Below are 16916 nucleotides of genomic sequence, written 5' to 3' on the forward strand. Positions count from 1 at the left end.
AGGTATAGTCAGCTGGATGGTCTTTCCCAAAGGCCCTGTTCAAGATATGCGAATTGAGTCTTAAAGTAAGTTGTTTCAGAAGGGGACCCACATAATTCGACTTTTGGTCCTTGGAACAGTGTTTGTATAGTGGACCAGGTCCTCCAGGCGAGGGCAGATAGAATCCTTGCTGCTCACAAAGAGTCTCATCATCTCGAGCCAGCCTTGCATTAAGGTCTTCAGCAAGCACCACATGGGCCCTAGGATGGCGGCTGAGCAGTGTCCCTACATACTACTCAAAGAGTTTATTTATTTATTAAATTGTTGCTTGACAAGTACTGAAACACTGTATTTTTTTCAGTTACCCACATGTATGAATTGTTTGTGCAATTTAATCTGTGGTTGAGAAAAATCGCATTCAGATTTTACAATCTGACGACCCAATCCTATCCAACTTTCTAGCACCAATGCAGCCCTGAGATAAGGGAATAAACATTCCCTTATCTTGAGGAGGCCTCAGTGACTGCCGTCCCACCACTGCCCTCCCCCCCACAGGTTCTTATAAAACATGAAGTTCTCACAAGTGTGAACCTTTTCATCCATAGTGGTGAACATTTGTGACTAAGACATATCATGTTCTCTTATATATTGGTCTATTAGTGCATATATATTAAAACGTGGGAATGGCTATGTCAGCATGCTTTTTAAAAAATCAGACTGTTTGGATATGGATACTGGAAGCTGTTTTCCAGTGCATGTGCAAGATAGGATTATTCACATATTTACAAAATGTACATGTCATTGAAAGCTAATACAGACCTGTGTATATGGAAATGCATAGTATAATTTAGTCCACCTGATAGGTTTTTCTTCAAGGATCTGTAACTGGGCCATGTTTTCCACAGATCCTATTTAAATATTGGTTGTTTTTGACTATAATTCCTTAAATGGAAGGATTTGGTGTAAAGTGGATATGTAATGCAAAAGCTGTGAGAACAATCTCATGACACTACATGTGCTGTACAGAAAGGAATATAATCTTTTGCGATCAGCTGTTGTTCTCTATTGATGAAACTTGACAGCCTGTCAGGGAAATCTTGTCATTGCAACCAAAATGATTGTATGCTTTCTAGTAAGAACCAGCATGAAAGAAAAGGGAAGAAAAACATTGATTTAGCTACTTTAAATCTTACTCTGAGTGGTTAAAGCTGAGTGAGCCTGGCTTTGCTACCCATTATTTTTAATCTTACACACAGGATGGCTGAAAATAGAAATTCTTTGTGGCATAATCTCTCATTTGTCAAAATATAAAAAGAGTAATATTAAGTTTTAAATTAAGTCGTATGGCACCAGTGTTCTCATATGTACAAGCATAATGCTAAACTTATGAGAAACTGTCCAGGTGGTAGAAAGGATCTTCACTTAAATGTGCTGTTGTTAATTTGTGAACCAAACACCACTTTAAGAGCCAATGCTGATCCTGACAGTTTTTTCATTCAGAATGGTGGTTGTGTCAGTGCATCAAAGATCTTTTTAAGCGTAATTATTTTTCGTGCACTTCTTGTTGAAAAGCAGTACAGGTAGGGCCTCCGTATCCATGGATCTGGCTCAACCCAGGTCCCCCGGACTCATGTTGAGCCAGACTTGGGACCCACCTGCACCTCTGAAGCTGACCGGAGCTGTGCTCCAGTCCACTCTGGAGGACTTTCTGAAGAGTGCTGAGGCTGCATATGTCCACATGCCTCTGTGGACTACAGAATAGCCCAGAGAAGGGAAAAACACAACTTTCCCGAGGGAAAACAGAAGCGATGTGTTTGTGCTTTCTAAGGCATTCTGAGGCCTGGGGAACCCCCCGGAAGGCTTCTCAAGGGAAACTGGAAGGAAACCTGAGGTAAACTAGAAGTGGCATTTTTTTGCCTCTCTGGGCCATTCTGAAGCTCACAGAGGCTGCAGGCGGATGCTGGACTGGAGGGAGCACAGTTTTACTTCCCTTCAGAGGGCATGAGGGGCTGAAAATTGTGAATTCGCTTATCCACGATTTTTGATATCTGAGGAGGGTCTGAGAACAGATCCCTCTGTGGATTCTGAGGCCCTACCTGTATATTATTTTTATAATCGAGATGTTGGGGCAGATTATTAGGTGACACATAAGATATCTTAGGTGTTGATGGTGTCTTTCAACTCCCCATAAACCCCCTACTACAGTGATTCTCAAACTGATGGTGAGGTGCTCCCTGGTATCTGCCGTTTCAGTTAACTGCAGGGCATTCCAGAATGGAACCCCCATGGATACCGGGGCATGCCTGTCCTGGACTTTAATTTTGGACCAGCATACCATACCTAGGTTTTTAGGTCTTTTTAGACCAGTACTTTGAAATAATGTTTGCTTTTTAGGGTTGTTAATGAGAGTCAAGAAAACAGATGTTGATGAGCACTGAAATCAAAAGCACTTCTTTAGAGTCAGACAGCTTTTTTCTAATCAAGCTTCTATGCCTTTAACAGCTTCCTGGCATGAAGAAATTGAGCCTTTGTTGAAGATATGGGTGCCTTAAAGGAAGTTAGTAATCCTAGCTTGTATTTCTTCTTTTGTAGAACAACTCTTGTGCTGTGTTTGGAGGCTGCTTCCAAAATTCCTGAATTCTGGGGCAGTTTGTCCAGCACAGCAGGGACTGTTTCAAGAAAGTTGATACAACTGTGTGTGGGATAAGAGAGAAGGACCAATGTTCTAGGAATGCAAACAAATCCTGAGGAAATCTTTACATAGCTTAGAGGTTTCTTGCATTTTGGTTTCATAGCCACATGATAAAAGAAATATGTTTTTAGTTCCTTTGTATTCACTGCTGATCTTTAAATAGCATTAGTATTAAATAAATACTTAAATATTAAATATTTAAATAGCAATAGTATTATTAAATAGCATTTTAGCACCATAATTGGTCTGTCTTGAAGAAGATAAGATCTTGTTAGTTTAGAGATAAGAAGAAGAAGATAAGATCTTGTTAGTTAGTTTAGTTTATTTGGTCACATTTTTAAAGTTGCTTCATAGTGAAGTCAAATGTAGTTTCTGCGTTCATTTCAGTGATGAAATTACCCTCTTGGTCTTTCATATGGTGTAAACTTTTGTTTTGCTTTGAGATATAGTGACTTTGGTCTAACTGATAGGTCTTTTGGTTGCTGAGTATGACCAGTTTGACAGTTATCAGTAACACTGTGAACCCTTGTTTAACAGAATTCAATTTAATAGACTTTGAAAACGACAGATGTTTTCTCCTAGTTGCCTAGTTGTCATGGAGAAGAAATCTTTGATGGCAACATCTAGTAGAAGTTCAAAAATGAAAGGAAGTTCCAAGTTTGCAAGAGGCTTTTCCCTGGGGTTTGTGACACTCCCTGTGGCCCTTTCCTCTTTCAGACAGGTTGCTGATGCACATCCCCTACTCACTTCTGGTAGCAAAAGTGGAGGAGGAGAGAATTATACATTTTTCCTAACTTGCATCTTTTGTTCCACCATGAAGCTTGAGGGGTGTTGGGGAATAGTGGGATGGTTAATGCAATTGACTGTTACTATGACTAGTTTGTGAACAGTTTTCAAAATATAATTGAAAACGTTGTAATGTGCCTTAGTATCAATATGGATATGACAGGATATGCCTTTTTAACATAAACAAAACTTTGCAAAGTGCATTGTCCATGTACAAAGTCAATTTGGGCACTATGTGTTGTTTTGCACCCAGTTTGTTCTTAAACAGGGCTTCCATGTTACAAGCAGAAAAGCAGCCAAGCCACTTGATATGTAGTAATACCCAATTTCTTTCAACGGCAGCAATTGATTTAAAGAAACAAAATTGACCTGGGCCTGTAAGAATGCTTACTTTCCTTGAAAAGCTTTTGTATCTTCTATATTAGATGTGACATCTGGGCATGGTAGAGAGAGAAAAGTAGAGAAATTTTCTATCTTCTATGCACAATTAAAGTGTGTGCCTCCTGGGAACTGGGAATAAAGGAACCCCAGGGCCTGCCGTGAATTAACATGGCTTACTGCTGAACCAAAAGTGGGCTTGACAGTTGCCAGAAGGCTGGAGCAGTAATAGCCCACCTACTGGCTAGAGAGCTTAATGTACTCCTTTTGCAGTTCCCCTCACACCAGATTTGTCCAAGAGGATCCCCTCACTCTGCCTTACCTATGCAGAGACAAAAATCTGTTTGCACAGTAAGGCAGTCAAAGGCTCATACCCTGAAGCCAAGAAAGCCTGCCTTGAACTCTGCCTTGTGAAGTGGAAAATATCCCAAAGTACTGTGTTAAGGGAGATTGGGGTGGGGGTGGAATTACAAGCTGTAAAAGCTTGACCCAATACTGACATCCTGATGCAGGCCTTTTGTTTGAAGCTGTGGAATGTGTGGCTCAGATTTCAGGGTAAGAATTTCAGGACCACATTATGCTTTTTTGAAGGGGAGGGACTCCCAAAAAAACATTTTTGCTCAATGCCACCAGCATTACTTGAGCAGAATTGTTTGATGCACTTCCTCCATTTCTCTTTAAATCCAACAGTAATGCTGGAAAAGTGTTCTCAGTCTAATCTATGCTTTTCTTATGCTGCATTTCATTTGCTGGATATTTCATGGGCAGTTCAAATAAATAGAACTCCTTTTTATTTAAATTTTGGTCTACAGAAAATGTCCCTTATACAGGGTGGGCCAAAAGTAGGTATACAGTACAATTCAGACTTGGTTGCAATTCTGTGAGATAATGTATAACTAGTTTTCTCACCAACCAGACTGACTTAATAAGATCATCTGGTCAGATGTGAACTTATCAAGGCAAGGTTGGTGAGAAATTCAGTTACACGTCTCACAGAATTGCAACCAATGGTCTGAACCATACTGTATATCTACTTTTGGTCCATCCTTTATATGTCTAGTAAAAATGGGTATCCTAATACAGTATCCTATTTATTATGTCTTAAAGTATCTCAGAATGTGCTTGTTTTGGTGTTTTGTATGTTATGTGTCCATTTCCTTTTTTCTTTCAGGTGTTCCATACTTGCTTGCAGTGCTTACGTGGCTCTGGCATTGGGGGACAACCTTATGGCTTTGAATCATGCAGACAAGCTTCTTCAACAGTCAAAATTATCAGGCTCCCTAAAGTAAGTTGTGCAGTATTTTGTTCTTACAATATTTCCAAGATGTTTTATTTCTGCATACAGTGCAGGTGTATTTCACTTCAGTTAATACATAAAATGCAGAAGAAGCAGAAGGGTAATTCTTCTGCAATGTTGGAAGTCAATTCTAACCCATCCCCGGAAACTAATGTATAGCTACATGATGGGGAGAGAAAGAATAGCTATAATGACTTGTACTGGGCATTGAACCTGTCATAATGATTGATGCATAGTCTTTTTAATGAAACAAAATCTCAGCTGAATTGCTTTGGTTTGTGGTCCTGCAGGCACATAGGCATGAATAGCTGTAGAATGGCAGGCAAGGAACAGGAATTGAAGAACCTCCACATCTAAATGCTGGAACTAATTGTTGGATCAAACAAATGTCCCCTTCTGCTGGTCACTCTGAATGAGAGTGCTTTCTGGGCACAGTGAAATAGTTGCTCAGATAAAGATATCCATATTCTCTGCTCTTCAGCAGTTGCTTGCTTGGTGTGACTTGTTGCCAAATTGACCTTTGTAACTGTGCACTCTTGCTGTTGTAGGTTCCTTGGCCATTTGTATGCCGCCGAGGCTCTCATCTCTCTTGACAGAATCTCTGATGCCATTACTCACTTGAACCCTGAGAATGTCACTGATGTGTCCCTGGGGATTTCTTCAAACGAGCAGGATCAAGGTTAATGAGTCATACTTGATTAGAACCGGTCATGCTTTCAGCTGCTTCCTGCTGTAACTTGTAACGGCTCTACATTTTAATGCAGTTTTCTAGAAAGCATAGCTGTTACTTCCACTTTTCTTACAATGTACGCATTTCTTGAAGGTGAAATGCCTTGGAATATTTTGTCAACAGTTTTTCTAAGTATTGCTAAGACTGACTTTTATAAATGAGTATTGTTTTTAACATTGTAATCACGCCTTAATAGAATCTCCACTATTTAAAAATATATATATTTCGTGGTTGCACAGAACTTAAAATTGAACCACCTTTCAATCTTTTACTATGGCATGGAGTAGCAGGGGAATAAAAACACTCATACCAGATTACGTAGAACAAAAAAAGAGAAGTCCAAATAGGTTTATCTGCTTGATCAAATTGGATTGGCTGGTAAAATTGCAGTGAAAATGCCGTTGACTTAAATTTTGGCATATTCAGTATTAATATAATAAAAAAAATTGGATGAAGACTGTAAATGTCTTACACCATTCCCATATATCTAACAAGTTGGTTAAAAGCTTGCTTTGTTCATTGAAGTTTATAGATGAAAATGAAATCAATTCTTGCTTCTCATAGTTTGAAATTATGCCTTGCTAATGGTGCATTCTGGTTTAACCTCTTGGCAGGATCTGATAAAGGAGAAATTGAAGCTATGGAATCCTGTAAGTATCCACCTCTCTAAAAACCAATATTTCCTTATTTGTTCTGTGAGTATTAATTTATGTTACAAAGCAGAGGAAACTCTAACACGTGCTTAGGTGCCCTTTCTGGAGTGCATGTTCATATCAAAATTAGTTGCTGAAATCCCTTACCCTTCAAAGTAGCTCTCTTTTCATAGAAACCTGTTAACAATTATTGTTAGAGATGCATTTTGATCTTGTATGTGTCACCTCTGACTTGTTAAATACCGTAGACAAAAGTTATTTAATTTGAACCAAAGAGCCTTATTGACGTTAAAATGCTGGAAAATCTCTAATGTCACTGGGAACATCTGAAAAAAGGCTTGTATAATTGAAGGAGGGCCAGAAAGGACCAGACTCTCAGTCACAAAGAATGATCTGTGCACCCATAGAACCATCCAATTCTAGACTTCTTGAAAACCAGTGCTTTCAGAGTAGATAGCTCCAGGTGGTTCAGGTAGATGATCTGAACCACACATGGTAAAGGAAAGTCTTAGTTGCTTCACACTTTAGCTGTCAGCTTGAAAACCAGCAGCATCTATCAGTTTTTGCAACAGTAATCACATAAAGTAAGAAGGAATGCCTCTCCCCAGATACACAATAGATAACCACCAAGGAGCCACAGCCAACAGCAGCTTCTCAACAAGTGCTTGCTGTGAGACCCCAGTGTACTGTGCACATTTGGAGATGATCTCCTCTTCTTATTTCGTGTTCACTATAGTGAATGCTGGTACACCCATCTACCAAGCTAAACATGCAACTACTGTTGGTACAGTAAAAGCAGTGTAACACAGGAGATGCTGGTTACCCAATGTGTTGGTTACCAAAGCTTTCACCACCCGCAGGCCTCCTGCTCCCTCCTTACCTGACAAGCTTCATCTGCAGTGCCTGTCTGCCCTCCTTCAATGAGGGCCCACTAGAATCTTTCACTTCCTTATGAGGCCCTCTTGTGGAAGGAATTGGATTGTCTTCATTCCTGCAGGCTCTTGTGAAGGAAAGAAGGCGAAGATGTACTGTCAGGTAAGGAAGGGTTGAGGCTTGGAAACCAGCAGGCAGCTAGCTTAACTGATGCTTTGTTAAGCAACCCACTAAGCAATGGCATCTCTGCCCTTTCTCTGAGGATCAGATAACACAGCTTGTACTGCACACATTTTTCTTGGGAAGTGCCTGTTGGCTGCTAGGAATTCTCATAACTAATTCTGACTACATATTAATTTTTAATCATTTTATTTCAACCAATGTGTTGTATCTAATGTTGGGTTTTTTTTTTCAGCTGGTAAGCAGACACCTCAGTGTTACCCCAGTTCTGTCACTTCTGCCCGAACAATGATGCTGTTTAATCTTGGAAGTGCATATTGCTTGAGAAGCGAGTATGACAAAGCTCGGAAGTGTCTGCACCAGGTAACAGTTTTGCTGCATCCTCATTTGAAGAAACTGTGATAAATATTGCATTGTTAAGGCCCTATCTTTTCGCTGTGCTTGCACTTTTGTGTTCACGGAGCAACTCAGCCACATCCATGGCACCCTTTGCACAGAGTCCAGTGCTGTTTCTTCAGCCAAGGACACTGGTAGTTACCAGGTTGTAACATATCCTGGCTGGAGAAGCACAGAACCGCTCTGGGGCACCACATGGGGATGAAAGGGGCAGGTATGCATGTGTGCCATCATGCAGGGCTTAGCTTGTCTGGCTGAAGAAATGAAACCCTGGCAGTGCAAGGTTGGAATGGGCAAAGACAGAAAACAAAAGGCTGATGTTACCTTGTGGCCCATTTCTCCCAGATCAGTTGTCACATTTATTGATACATTTCCTTGATGTTCAATATATTTTTATTGGCAATCTTAATTGGAATATTAGCACTGCCGTTGTCACCTAGGAGCCTTCAGTGGTCTTGTGGTGATTGTACTTCAAATTCAGATGTTTGAATATGTAGGCTCCTCACAGGAACTGTAAGTTAAGGTTCTGTACAACTTTACACAGTGTATCACTAATACTCTGTTTTGTCAAACTTTAGTTATTTATTTTTCCGTTTGTGGGGCACCAGTAATGTGTAGCAAGAGACATTTCTAAGAATTCCCCAAAACCATTGTAGGGAGTTGTAAAGCCAGCACCAGTCTCAGTAGGGCTTATCAAACCAGTATTGACTAGTTGATTCACAACTGTATTAATTTTACCTACTATGGACAACCTTGTCATCCTTAAGGTTCTAGGGCTCAACATGCCTACACAGATTTCCTTCTCTAGAAATGGCTCCCTTCTGTAAATTCAGCCCCAGCACAGCCTAAGCCAAATCATTTTTTTCAGTGTTTCCTTTGCTTTATCTTTATGAGATAAGGAAGATCCAAGGTCCAAATAACAAGGACCCTCATTCACTCTCTCCTCAATAAAACTTGAGATTTCTTTGACCTTTAACTTTTGGGATCCTGAAAATTGTGCTGTTTCCAGATCCCAAGGCTTCATTCTCCCCTTTCTTCCATGAGGCAGTGATGTCAGGAAATGGCACATGACTATACAGTTGGGTCACACGTGTAACAATTTACTTTGTTATGCCATTATAGCCAGTAGAATCATTCTTCATAGCACATGTGATTGTGGCAGAACTGTCATGCCAGATGAAAAGATTCAGCCTTTCAATTTCAGAAAGAAATTAATAAAGTAAACTAACAAGCCAGAAGCATTTTTATTCTGCTCAATGCTTAATATTATCTAATTAGAAATCCTGTTATGGATTAGTATTCTTGTTAAAAACCACTGGTTTAGACTTATAAAGCATTTTTCATGTGTTCAATCCTTTTCTCTTTGTCTCAGGCTGCCTCACTGATTCATCCTAAAGAGATCCCACCAGAGGCCATCTTATTAGCAGTGTACCTTGAACTTCAGAATGGTAAATATCTGTAATTATGCTAGTTTAAATCCTGTTAGGTAAACTTTTCCAATTGGTGCTGCTGCTTCACCTGCTACAGTCTGTGTTTACAGAAGTGCTAACCAACCTAAATCTCAAAGGCCTTTGAGAGTTTAGTTGTGGTTTGCAACACCCCTGCCACACTCCACACAAATCACTGAACCAAGAATTCTAAGCTAGGAAGCAATGCTATTATAGCATATGATTGTTTCAATGCACTTCATTTTCCTGTGCACACCACAAATTTGAATATCTGTGCTGCTAATTTGAAAGGAATCATAGGAGAGACTGATGCTAGAACATGCAGTAGCAAACTAGTGTACAGCTTCAAAAGCCAAGAGGGAGATTTGGGTGACAAATATTTATTTGGGCAAGATGGAGGAAGACAGTGGCATGTAAAAAGGACTTTGGAAGGACAGACTGTGCCATGTGCAAAAGGGAGCTTAGAGCTTTATGGCTGAGAGTTGAAAGCTGCAGGGGCAGTTGAGAGTACAGTACTGACGTCTTTCGGTAGGCAGGATGTGGAGGGTTGCACATTGGGCTTGGATGGCAAGGACGCTTTTCAAATTAACCCCCTGTGGTTTTCCAGCTGGTATAACTTCAGTGATAATTAGTAGCCCCTGAATATCTGCTGGGTGAGGGTTTGTGCTTCCTACAAAAAGGCAGAGTGATGCTTTAGGGCAGTGGTTCTCAAACTTAGGGAGAGTTTTACTCCCTAAGTATGTCGTTGCGGGGAAGGGGCTAGGGCAGCAAAACGATCCCCGTTAGTGACACAATCCTAGGGGTGAAAGGGGGTTATTTTTACTTACTGAGGGCTGCTGGCAACTGCAGGAGTTGCAGGAGCCCCGAGCAGCCCTCCTCAAAGCTCCCCAATGCTTAGAATGTTGACTTAGAACAGTGTTTCTCAAACTGTAGGTCGGAACCCACTAGATGGCTGTGAGCCAATTTCAGGTGGGTCCCCATTCATTTCAATATTTTATTTTTAATCTTTTAGACTTGATGCTACCATGGTATGTGACTGCCTGTGAGGAAATGTTACAGACCTGTAGCTTTAACAAGCTACTATGTATATTCTTTTAACAATAATAGTAAATGGGACTTACTCCTTGGTAAGTATGGGTAGGATTGCAAAATTTTTCCTGCTTGATGATGTCACGTCCTGTCACATCACTTCTGGTGGGTCCTGACAGATTCTCATTCTAAAACGGGCTCTGGTGCTAAATACGTGAGAACCACTGACTTAAAATGTTGAGAAACCAATTACTAAGCACTTCCTGGGTGCTTGGCGACCTGTTTTTCTCAATATTCTAAGCATTGGGCAGCCCTGTGGCAGGCTGCTTGGGGCTCCCCACAACTGCCAGCAGCCCCCTTTCACCCCTGCTAGCGATGTGATCCTGGGGATTGTGTCACTATCTCCCCCCTTCTCCTGCTCCTTAAAGGGATTGGGGCAGCTTTACACAAGCTGGTGGGTTGCAGCCCACCAGTCTGAGAACCACTGCTTTAGGGCTTATATATCAAATGATCATCTACGGTCCTTGCAAGAAAGGGAATGAAAAGTTGTTGTAGACTTTTTGAAAATATTCTCCTAATTGGGTGTTGGACACTGTAGAACAATATTACTTTTAAAAGTTATTGAAAATAGGTGTATAAATATTAATATTCTGTACAACTAAATTATTTCCTGGCAGAAGGTCCTCTTAACAACTGCATGGGATTTTCTTTTTGTGTTGTGTGCTGAATTTGAGTACTTTTTTATAGAGTTGTACAGTCGTAGATAGGAAAACTGAATTTCTCCCTCCTGTACATCTGTTTAGAGAGACACAGGAGTCTGTCAGGAAAAGAATTTGCAGTTGTAAAATTAAATTCAGGTTTAGTGTTCACATTCTTCATTGAAGCAGTAATGGGATGTCAATGGTACATTTGGCTAACATGAACCTCTCATGTAAAAGATGCATTTTAAAACTGTACCTGTTTCATAGGCAATACTCAGCTGGCACTGCAGATCATCAAACGAAACCAGCTTCTCCCTTCAGTGAAAATGCTCTCTGAGATGAGAAAGAAACCTGTATTTCAGCCTGCCCACCTGGTTCAGCCCATTCAGATGCCAGCATTCACCACTGTTCAGACTCAGAGGAAGTGAAGCTCTGGAGTGTGATTGGCCCTCTGAGGGAACGTTTGAGATCTTTTGTATTTTTTTTAACTGTTTCTGGTTCCTGGAGATATGATGTACTGAAATGTGCTGATTTGACTTTTTTAATTAAAAAGAACTACAAAACAGTGACTCTGAAGGCTTATTTAAAACTTCTGTGCAGTAATCCCTACATTGGTTAGTGGAACTGACTGCATTGTTTCTTGTAAAGATGGATGCTTTACTATGAATCATTCTTAAACTTACACATACCAAGCATGCAGTTTTTCCAAGATTTGTCTACATGTAAAGCTAGAGTATAAATCTTATAACTAAACCCTAATTGAAAGACTTGGTCAGATATCTAGAATAATCTATTTTCTCAGCTGAAAAGATACAGACTAGTAGAAAAGAACAAAGTTCTGGAAATGAAAGAGTCTGCTTGTACATCTACAATTGGATTGGTAATAAATCCAGTCTTTGAAGTGTTATGTGGACTTCCTGGTTTCATACTAATTTTTCTGCTATTGAATGCTAATTATGAATATTTGCCTAAAGTTGTGTGCAAAGACTGTAATGCAGACTTTGCAGCGAACTGTATCAGTTTAAGTTTTCTGCCAGGAGTGAGAACAATAGACCACCAGCTGATAACTGCCTTGGAGAAAGCAGTGATCTGTAAGTGCTTGTTGGAAGTAGCACCATGTCACCTTTTTAGCCCTCATTTCTGTCCCCTCAAAGGAATTAGAATGGTGTTTGCTTGGAATTCCTTCCTTCATAGGCTGAGTGGGACTGTTGGATACTTCACTTGTACACTTTTCTTCCAAACATGCAGCAAATAATGGATTCTGCTTAGCCTGAGCCCTTGACCAGCAAGAGAAGGTCAGGCTCTAATTTTTGCCTTGATTCCATCTGAGCTATACAGAATATTTGTACCTTTCTTTGTGCGAGACAAAGGGATACTGATCCTTTGACTGTTACATGTGGCAAGCTGTGTGCTATATGTTTGGTAGGGGAGTATGGAAATAGCGGTTAGTGCAGTAGCAGCCTATACTTTTTTCCCTAAGAAACTGGTGCTAAACTATTGCAGTGTTTCTTTAGGAATAGCTGCTATTTAAGCTATTAATGCACTTGGCTAAGTCTCAGTTGTATCAATACACTTTTATTCTTAAATCTACATCGGTCCAGCCTAGATGACAAGTAATCTGGGAGCCTATGATCTGCTTTGCTGCTGTCTTTATCTAACACTTTCCCCCTCCAGCTATAGCGAACAAGATATGAGAAAGCCTCAACATTTGCTCTGTCATGCGTACTTTTTTAGCCCTATGAAGGTCATGTGGCTGCATAGCAGAATGACAGTGCTGTGTATGTCCCTTGTAGAACCAGACCCATAATCAGTAACCTTCAAAGAGGTGCTCAGTGTATTGGTTTTTTAAAACTTTAATTGCAAAGATAGCTGTGAGTACATGGTTTAATAACATAGTCCAATTTGCTGCTGAAATTTCAGCCTAGATGTTTAAAAAACCATTTCAAAACTATAGCTGGTGATTCTTCTGCATGTTAGTGCATACTGCTTTAACCAAACAGCCAAAAATCCTCAATCTGTTTTTTATAACCTTCTTCCCGTGTAATTGCAACTTCACAGTAGAGAGACAAATGCTTCAAATTAAAGGGAGCCATAAATTTGTCAAGCTGTATCAGTATTAATAAGGTAACTCATAAAACAGATAAGAACCTTAAAAGCAGTTTCTCTACTTCCACTTAACTTATTTCTCTAAAAAGCAGGGGTGGTCAGCATATGGGCAGCATGCGCTCCTTATGGCTAGAGGGTGGAACACCATCCATTTCCTTAGTCTTGGTTGTAGACTTGTAGTTCTTAAAACCCAAATTTTGTTCCAGGTAGAATAGCAGTGCTATTCAATCAGTGCTATACAAAAGAGATTGACAATAGCATAATTCATTTTGAAGGCAGGGGGCTTCAAACAGTGGTGTCTTGCCACATAGCTCCAGCTGCTAGGTGAATGTTGATCACCAATAAATTCAGAAAATGTACCATTTTTGTTAAATATATTATGAAAGAATTTAGTATAGCAATCTACACTTGCGTGAGAAGTCGACCTCAGTTTCAGTGTTTTTATAAATCCAAAGTAATCCTGAATGGTGTTAGTCTAATCCAGTGGTTCTCAAACTGGGGCATCATGACACCTCAGCCAGAGAGCCCTGGCTTTTTCCCCCTTAGGGGGGGAGGGGGAAGCAGATCACCAGGATCGTGTTGCTTTGGAGGGGCATAGGGCCTTATCCGCCTCTGCAAGGCTCCCCATCATGCAGAGACACTCAAAACCACAATCATGACCCATAAGAACTTAAGAACAGCCCCACTGGATCAGGCCATAGGCCCATCTAGTCCAGCTTCCTGTATCTCACAGTGGCCCACCAAATGCCCCAGAGAAAACACCAGATAACAAGAGACCTCCATCCTGGTGCCCTCCCTTGCATCTGGCATTCTGACATAGCCCATTTCTAAAATCAGGAGGTTGCACATACACATCATGGCTTGTAACCGGTAATGGATTTTTTTTCTCCAGAAACTTGTCCAATCCCCTTTTAATGGCATCCAGGCCAGATGCCATCACCACATCTTGCGGCAAGGAGTTCCACAGACCAACCACACGCTGAGTAAAGAAATATTTTCTTTTGTCTAACTCTCCCAACACTCAATTTTAGTGGATGTCCCCTGATACTGGTGTTATGTGAGAGTGTAAAGAGCATCTCCCTATCCACTCTGTCCATCCCCTGCATAATTTTGTATGTTTCAATCATGTCCCCCCCTCAGGTGCCTCTTTTCTAGGCTGAAGAGGCCCAAACGCCATAGCCTTTCCTCGTAAGGAAGGTGCCCCAGCCCACTAATCATCTTAGTCGCTCTTTTACACCTTTTTCATTTCCACTATGTCTTTTTTAAGATGCAGCGACCAGAACTGGACACAATACTCCAGGTGTGGCCTTACCATAGATTTGTACAACGGCATTATAATATTAGCCGTTTTGTTCTCAATACCTTTCCTAATGATCCCAAGCATAGAATTGGCCACTGCCACCGCACATTGGGTCGACACTTTCATTGACCTGTCCACTACCACCCCAAGATCTCTCTCCTGATCTGTCACAGACAGCTCAGAACCCATCAGCCTATATCTAAAGTTTTGATTTTTTGCCCCAATGTGCATGACCTTACACTTACTGACATTGAAGCACATCTGCCATTTTGCTGCCCATTCTGCCAGTCTGGAGAGATCCTTCTGGAGCTCCTCACAATCACTTCTGGTCTTTACCACTCGGAAAAGTTTGGTGTCGTCTGCAAACTTAGCCACTTCACTGCTCAACCCTGTCTCCAGGTCATTTATGAAGAGGTTGAAAAGCACCAGTCCCAGGACAGATCCTTGGGGCACACTGCTTTTCACTTCTCTCCATTGTGAAAACTGCCCATTGACACCCACTCTCTGCTTCCTGCTCTTCAACCAGTTCTCAATCCATGAGAGAACCTGTCCTCCAATTCCGACTGGAGTTTTTTCAGTAGCCTTTGGTGAGGGACCGTGTCGAACGCCTTCTGAAAGTCCAGATATATAATGTCCATGGGTTCTCCCGCATCCACATGCCTGTTGACCTTTTCAAAGAATTCTAAAGGGTTTGTGAGGCAAGACTTACCCTTGCAGAAGCCATGCTGATTCTCCCTCAGCAAGGCCTGTTCATCTGAGGCATTCCACCATCTTAGCCGGTATAGATGTTAGGCTGACTGGCCTATAGTTTCCTGGATCCCCCCTCTTTCCCTTTTTAAAGGTAGGCGTGACATTTGCTATCCTCTTCTGACCCACTTCTGGTTTGTGATCACAAAGCCGGAAGTGGGTCGTGATCGTTATTTTGCTTGTCTCTGCATGTTGGGGAGCCCTGCAGAGGCTGACACAGGGTTCCCCACACCCCTGGGAGGTTGCAGCAGGTGTGGTAAGCCCAGATAAGCCCCTGTGCCCCTCCTATGCAATGTGATCCTGGTGATTGTGTAGCTGCCTCCCCCTCCCCTGCAATGACTTGGAGTGGGGCTGGAACTCCCTGGGAGTTTGAGAACCCGTGGTCTAACCCAGAGGCCTCCAAACCCTGGCCCAAACTAGAAGTACCTTTGTGTGAAGGCCTTAAGTTTTCTATGATTGGGGAGACCACCCCAGCCCACAGAACACACTCCAGGTGTCTCCTTTGATGTACTGGTTCTGAGGTATTTACTCCTGTATATTTAAGTAAACTGCTTGGGAAGTGGGGAAAAGGGGGTCCATTTAAGTGTGCTTTATTTCTGTGGTAATGTGTTGGTGCTTAGAAAAATCCTGGAAATTTGAGTCCATTCATTCATTGCAGTTCCATTTCTAAAATTTAAATACAAAATGTAAATATATATTTTTTCTGGTCCTTGACACCATGCCAGGTATTTGGGGATCTCAGGACTTTGCAAAATCCTAATCAGCATTCTTAGGATCTTTAATGGGACAAATCAATGTTTTGAAAAGATCAGGAAATTAGCAACTGTGCTTGTGCAAAAAAAAAAAATTAGATTTCTAATAAAGGAAGAAGGCAGTCTTTATATTGTCAAAGCTGGTCACTGACATAGGCGGGAAGATTTTTACAAGACTGCAAAGGGTGAGATATGGTGCCATTTCCAAATTATACCATCTCTGCATAAAGCTGATGCAGTTTTATTTACTGAGTGGCAAGAATCCATAATTGCAGCAGAGTTATTCAAAGGAACAGACTTAGTTGTGACTCTGCTTAATCTGTGTAAGAAACCAGGTGATTTTTTTTAGTTGCCATATAAAGGTCTTCTCAAGCTAACAAAAGCTAACTAATTTTTTGCTTGGAGAAAAATGTATTCTAATTTTTGTGGTCCATTGTATGGGGATTGTAAACACACCCCTAAAATACGTTTTCCTCCATTTATAGTGATGGTTCCATTTTACTCACATTTCTCTTGCAACTTAAATCTTTGTGTGTACACACAAGAGCAAACCTTTGACTCTTGCTATGAATTTTACTCTGGGATAATGTTTCAAGGTGCAGAGATGTAGCATATTAAAAAAGCAATTAGGTTGCTAGGGAGAACAGAAAACAAATCTTGCTTTTTGTTGGAAGATAATATTAATGCAATGCCCAGAGAAGCCAGCTCTGAAGCTTACTGATAATCTTGGGAGAAACATCAGAATGCTATGTCCTCACAGAGAAATAAGATGGACACTTGCTATGCCCATGGATGTGCATTTGAAAAAAGACTACAGATCAAAGATGAAGTGAAACTCACATTTATTTGATTAAACAAAAAATAAAATA

General features: G+C 40.9%; 1 protein-coding gene across 4 annotated transcripts in view; it reads left to right on the top strand.

Annotated features, from left to right (window-relative positions):
- CNOT10 (CCR4-NOT transcription complex subunit 10) overlaps window positions 1-11711 on the top strand; it is a 33452-nt gene extending 21741 nt beyond the window's left edge. For all 4 annotated transcript variants that reach the window (XM_066627278.1, XM_066627280.1, XM_066627279.1 and 1 more), the window contains exons 14-19: window positions 5007-5120; window positions 5681-5811; window positions 6477-6512; window positions 7804-7931; window positions 9337-9412; window positions 11410-11711. In XM_066627278.1, coding sequence (XP_066483375.1) covers window positions 5007-5120; window positions 5681-5811; window positions 6477-6512; window positions 7804-7931; window positions 9337-9412; window positions 11410-11570 — 646 coding nt within the window. In that variant the 3' untranslated portion in view covers window positions 11571-11711. The remainder of the gene's footprint in view (window positions 1-5006; window positions 5121-5680; window positions 5812-6476; window positions 6513-7803; window positions 7932-9336; window positions 9413-11409) is intronic.
- Window positions 11712-16916: the final 5205 nt, after the last annotated feature.

Source organism: Tiliqua scincoides, chromosome 5, assembly GCF_035046505.1.
Source record: "Tiliqua scincoides isolate rTilSci1 chromosome 5, rTilSci1.hap2, whole genome shotgun sequence".
NCBI classification, from domain to species: Eukaryota; Metazoa; Chordata; class Lepidosauria; order Squamata; family Scincidae; genus Tiliqua; species Tiliqua scincoides.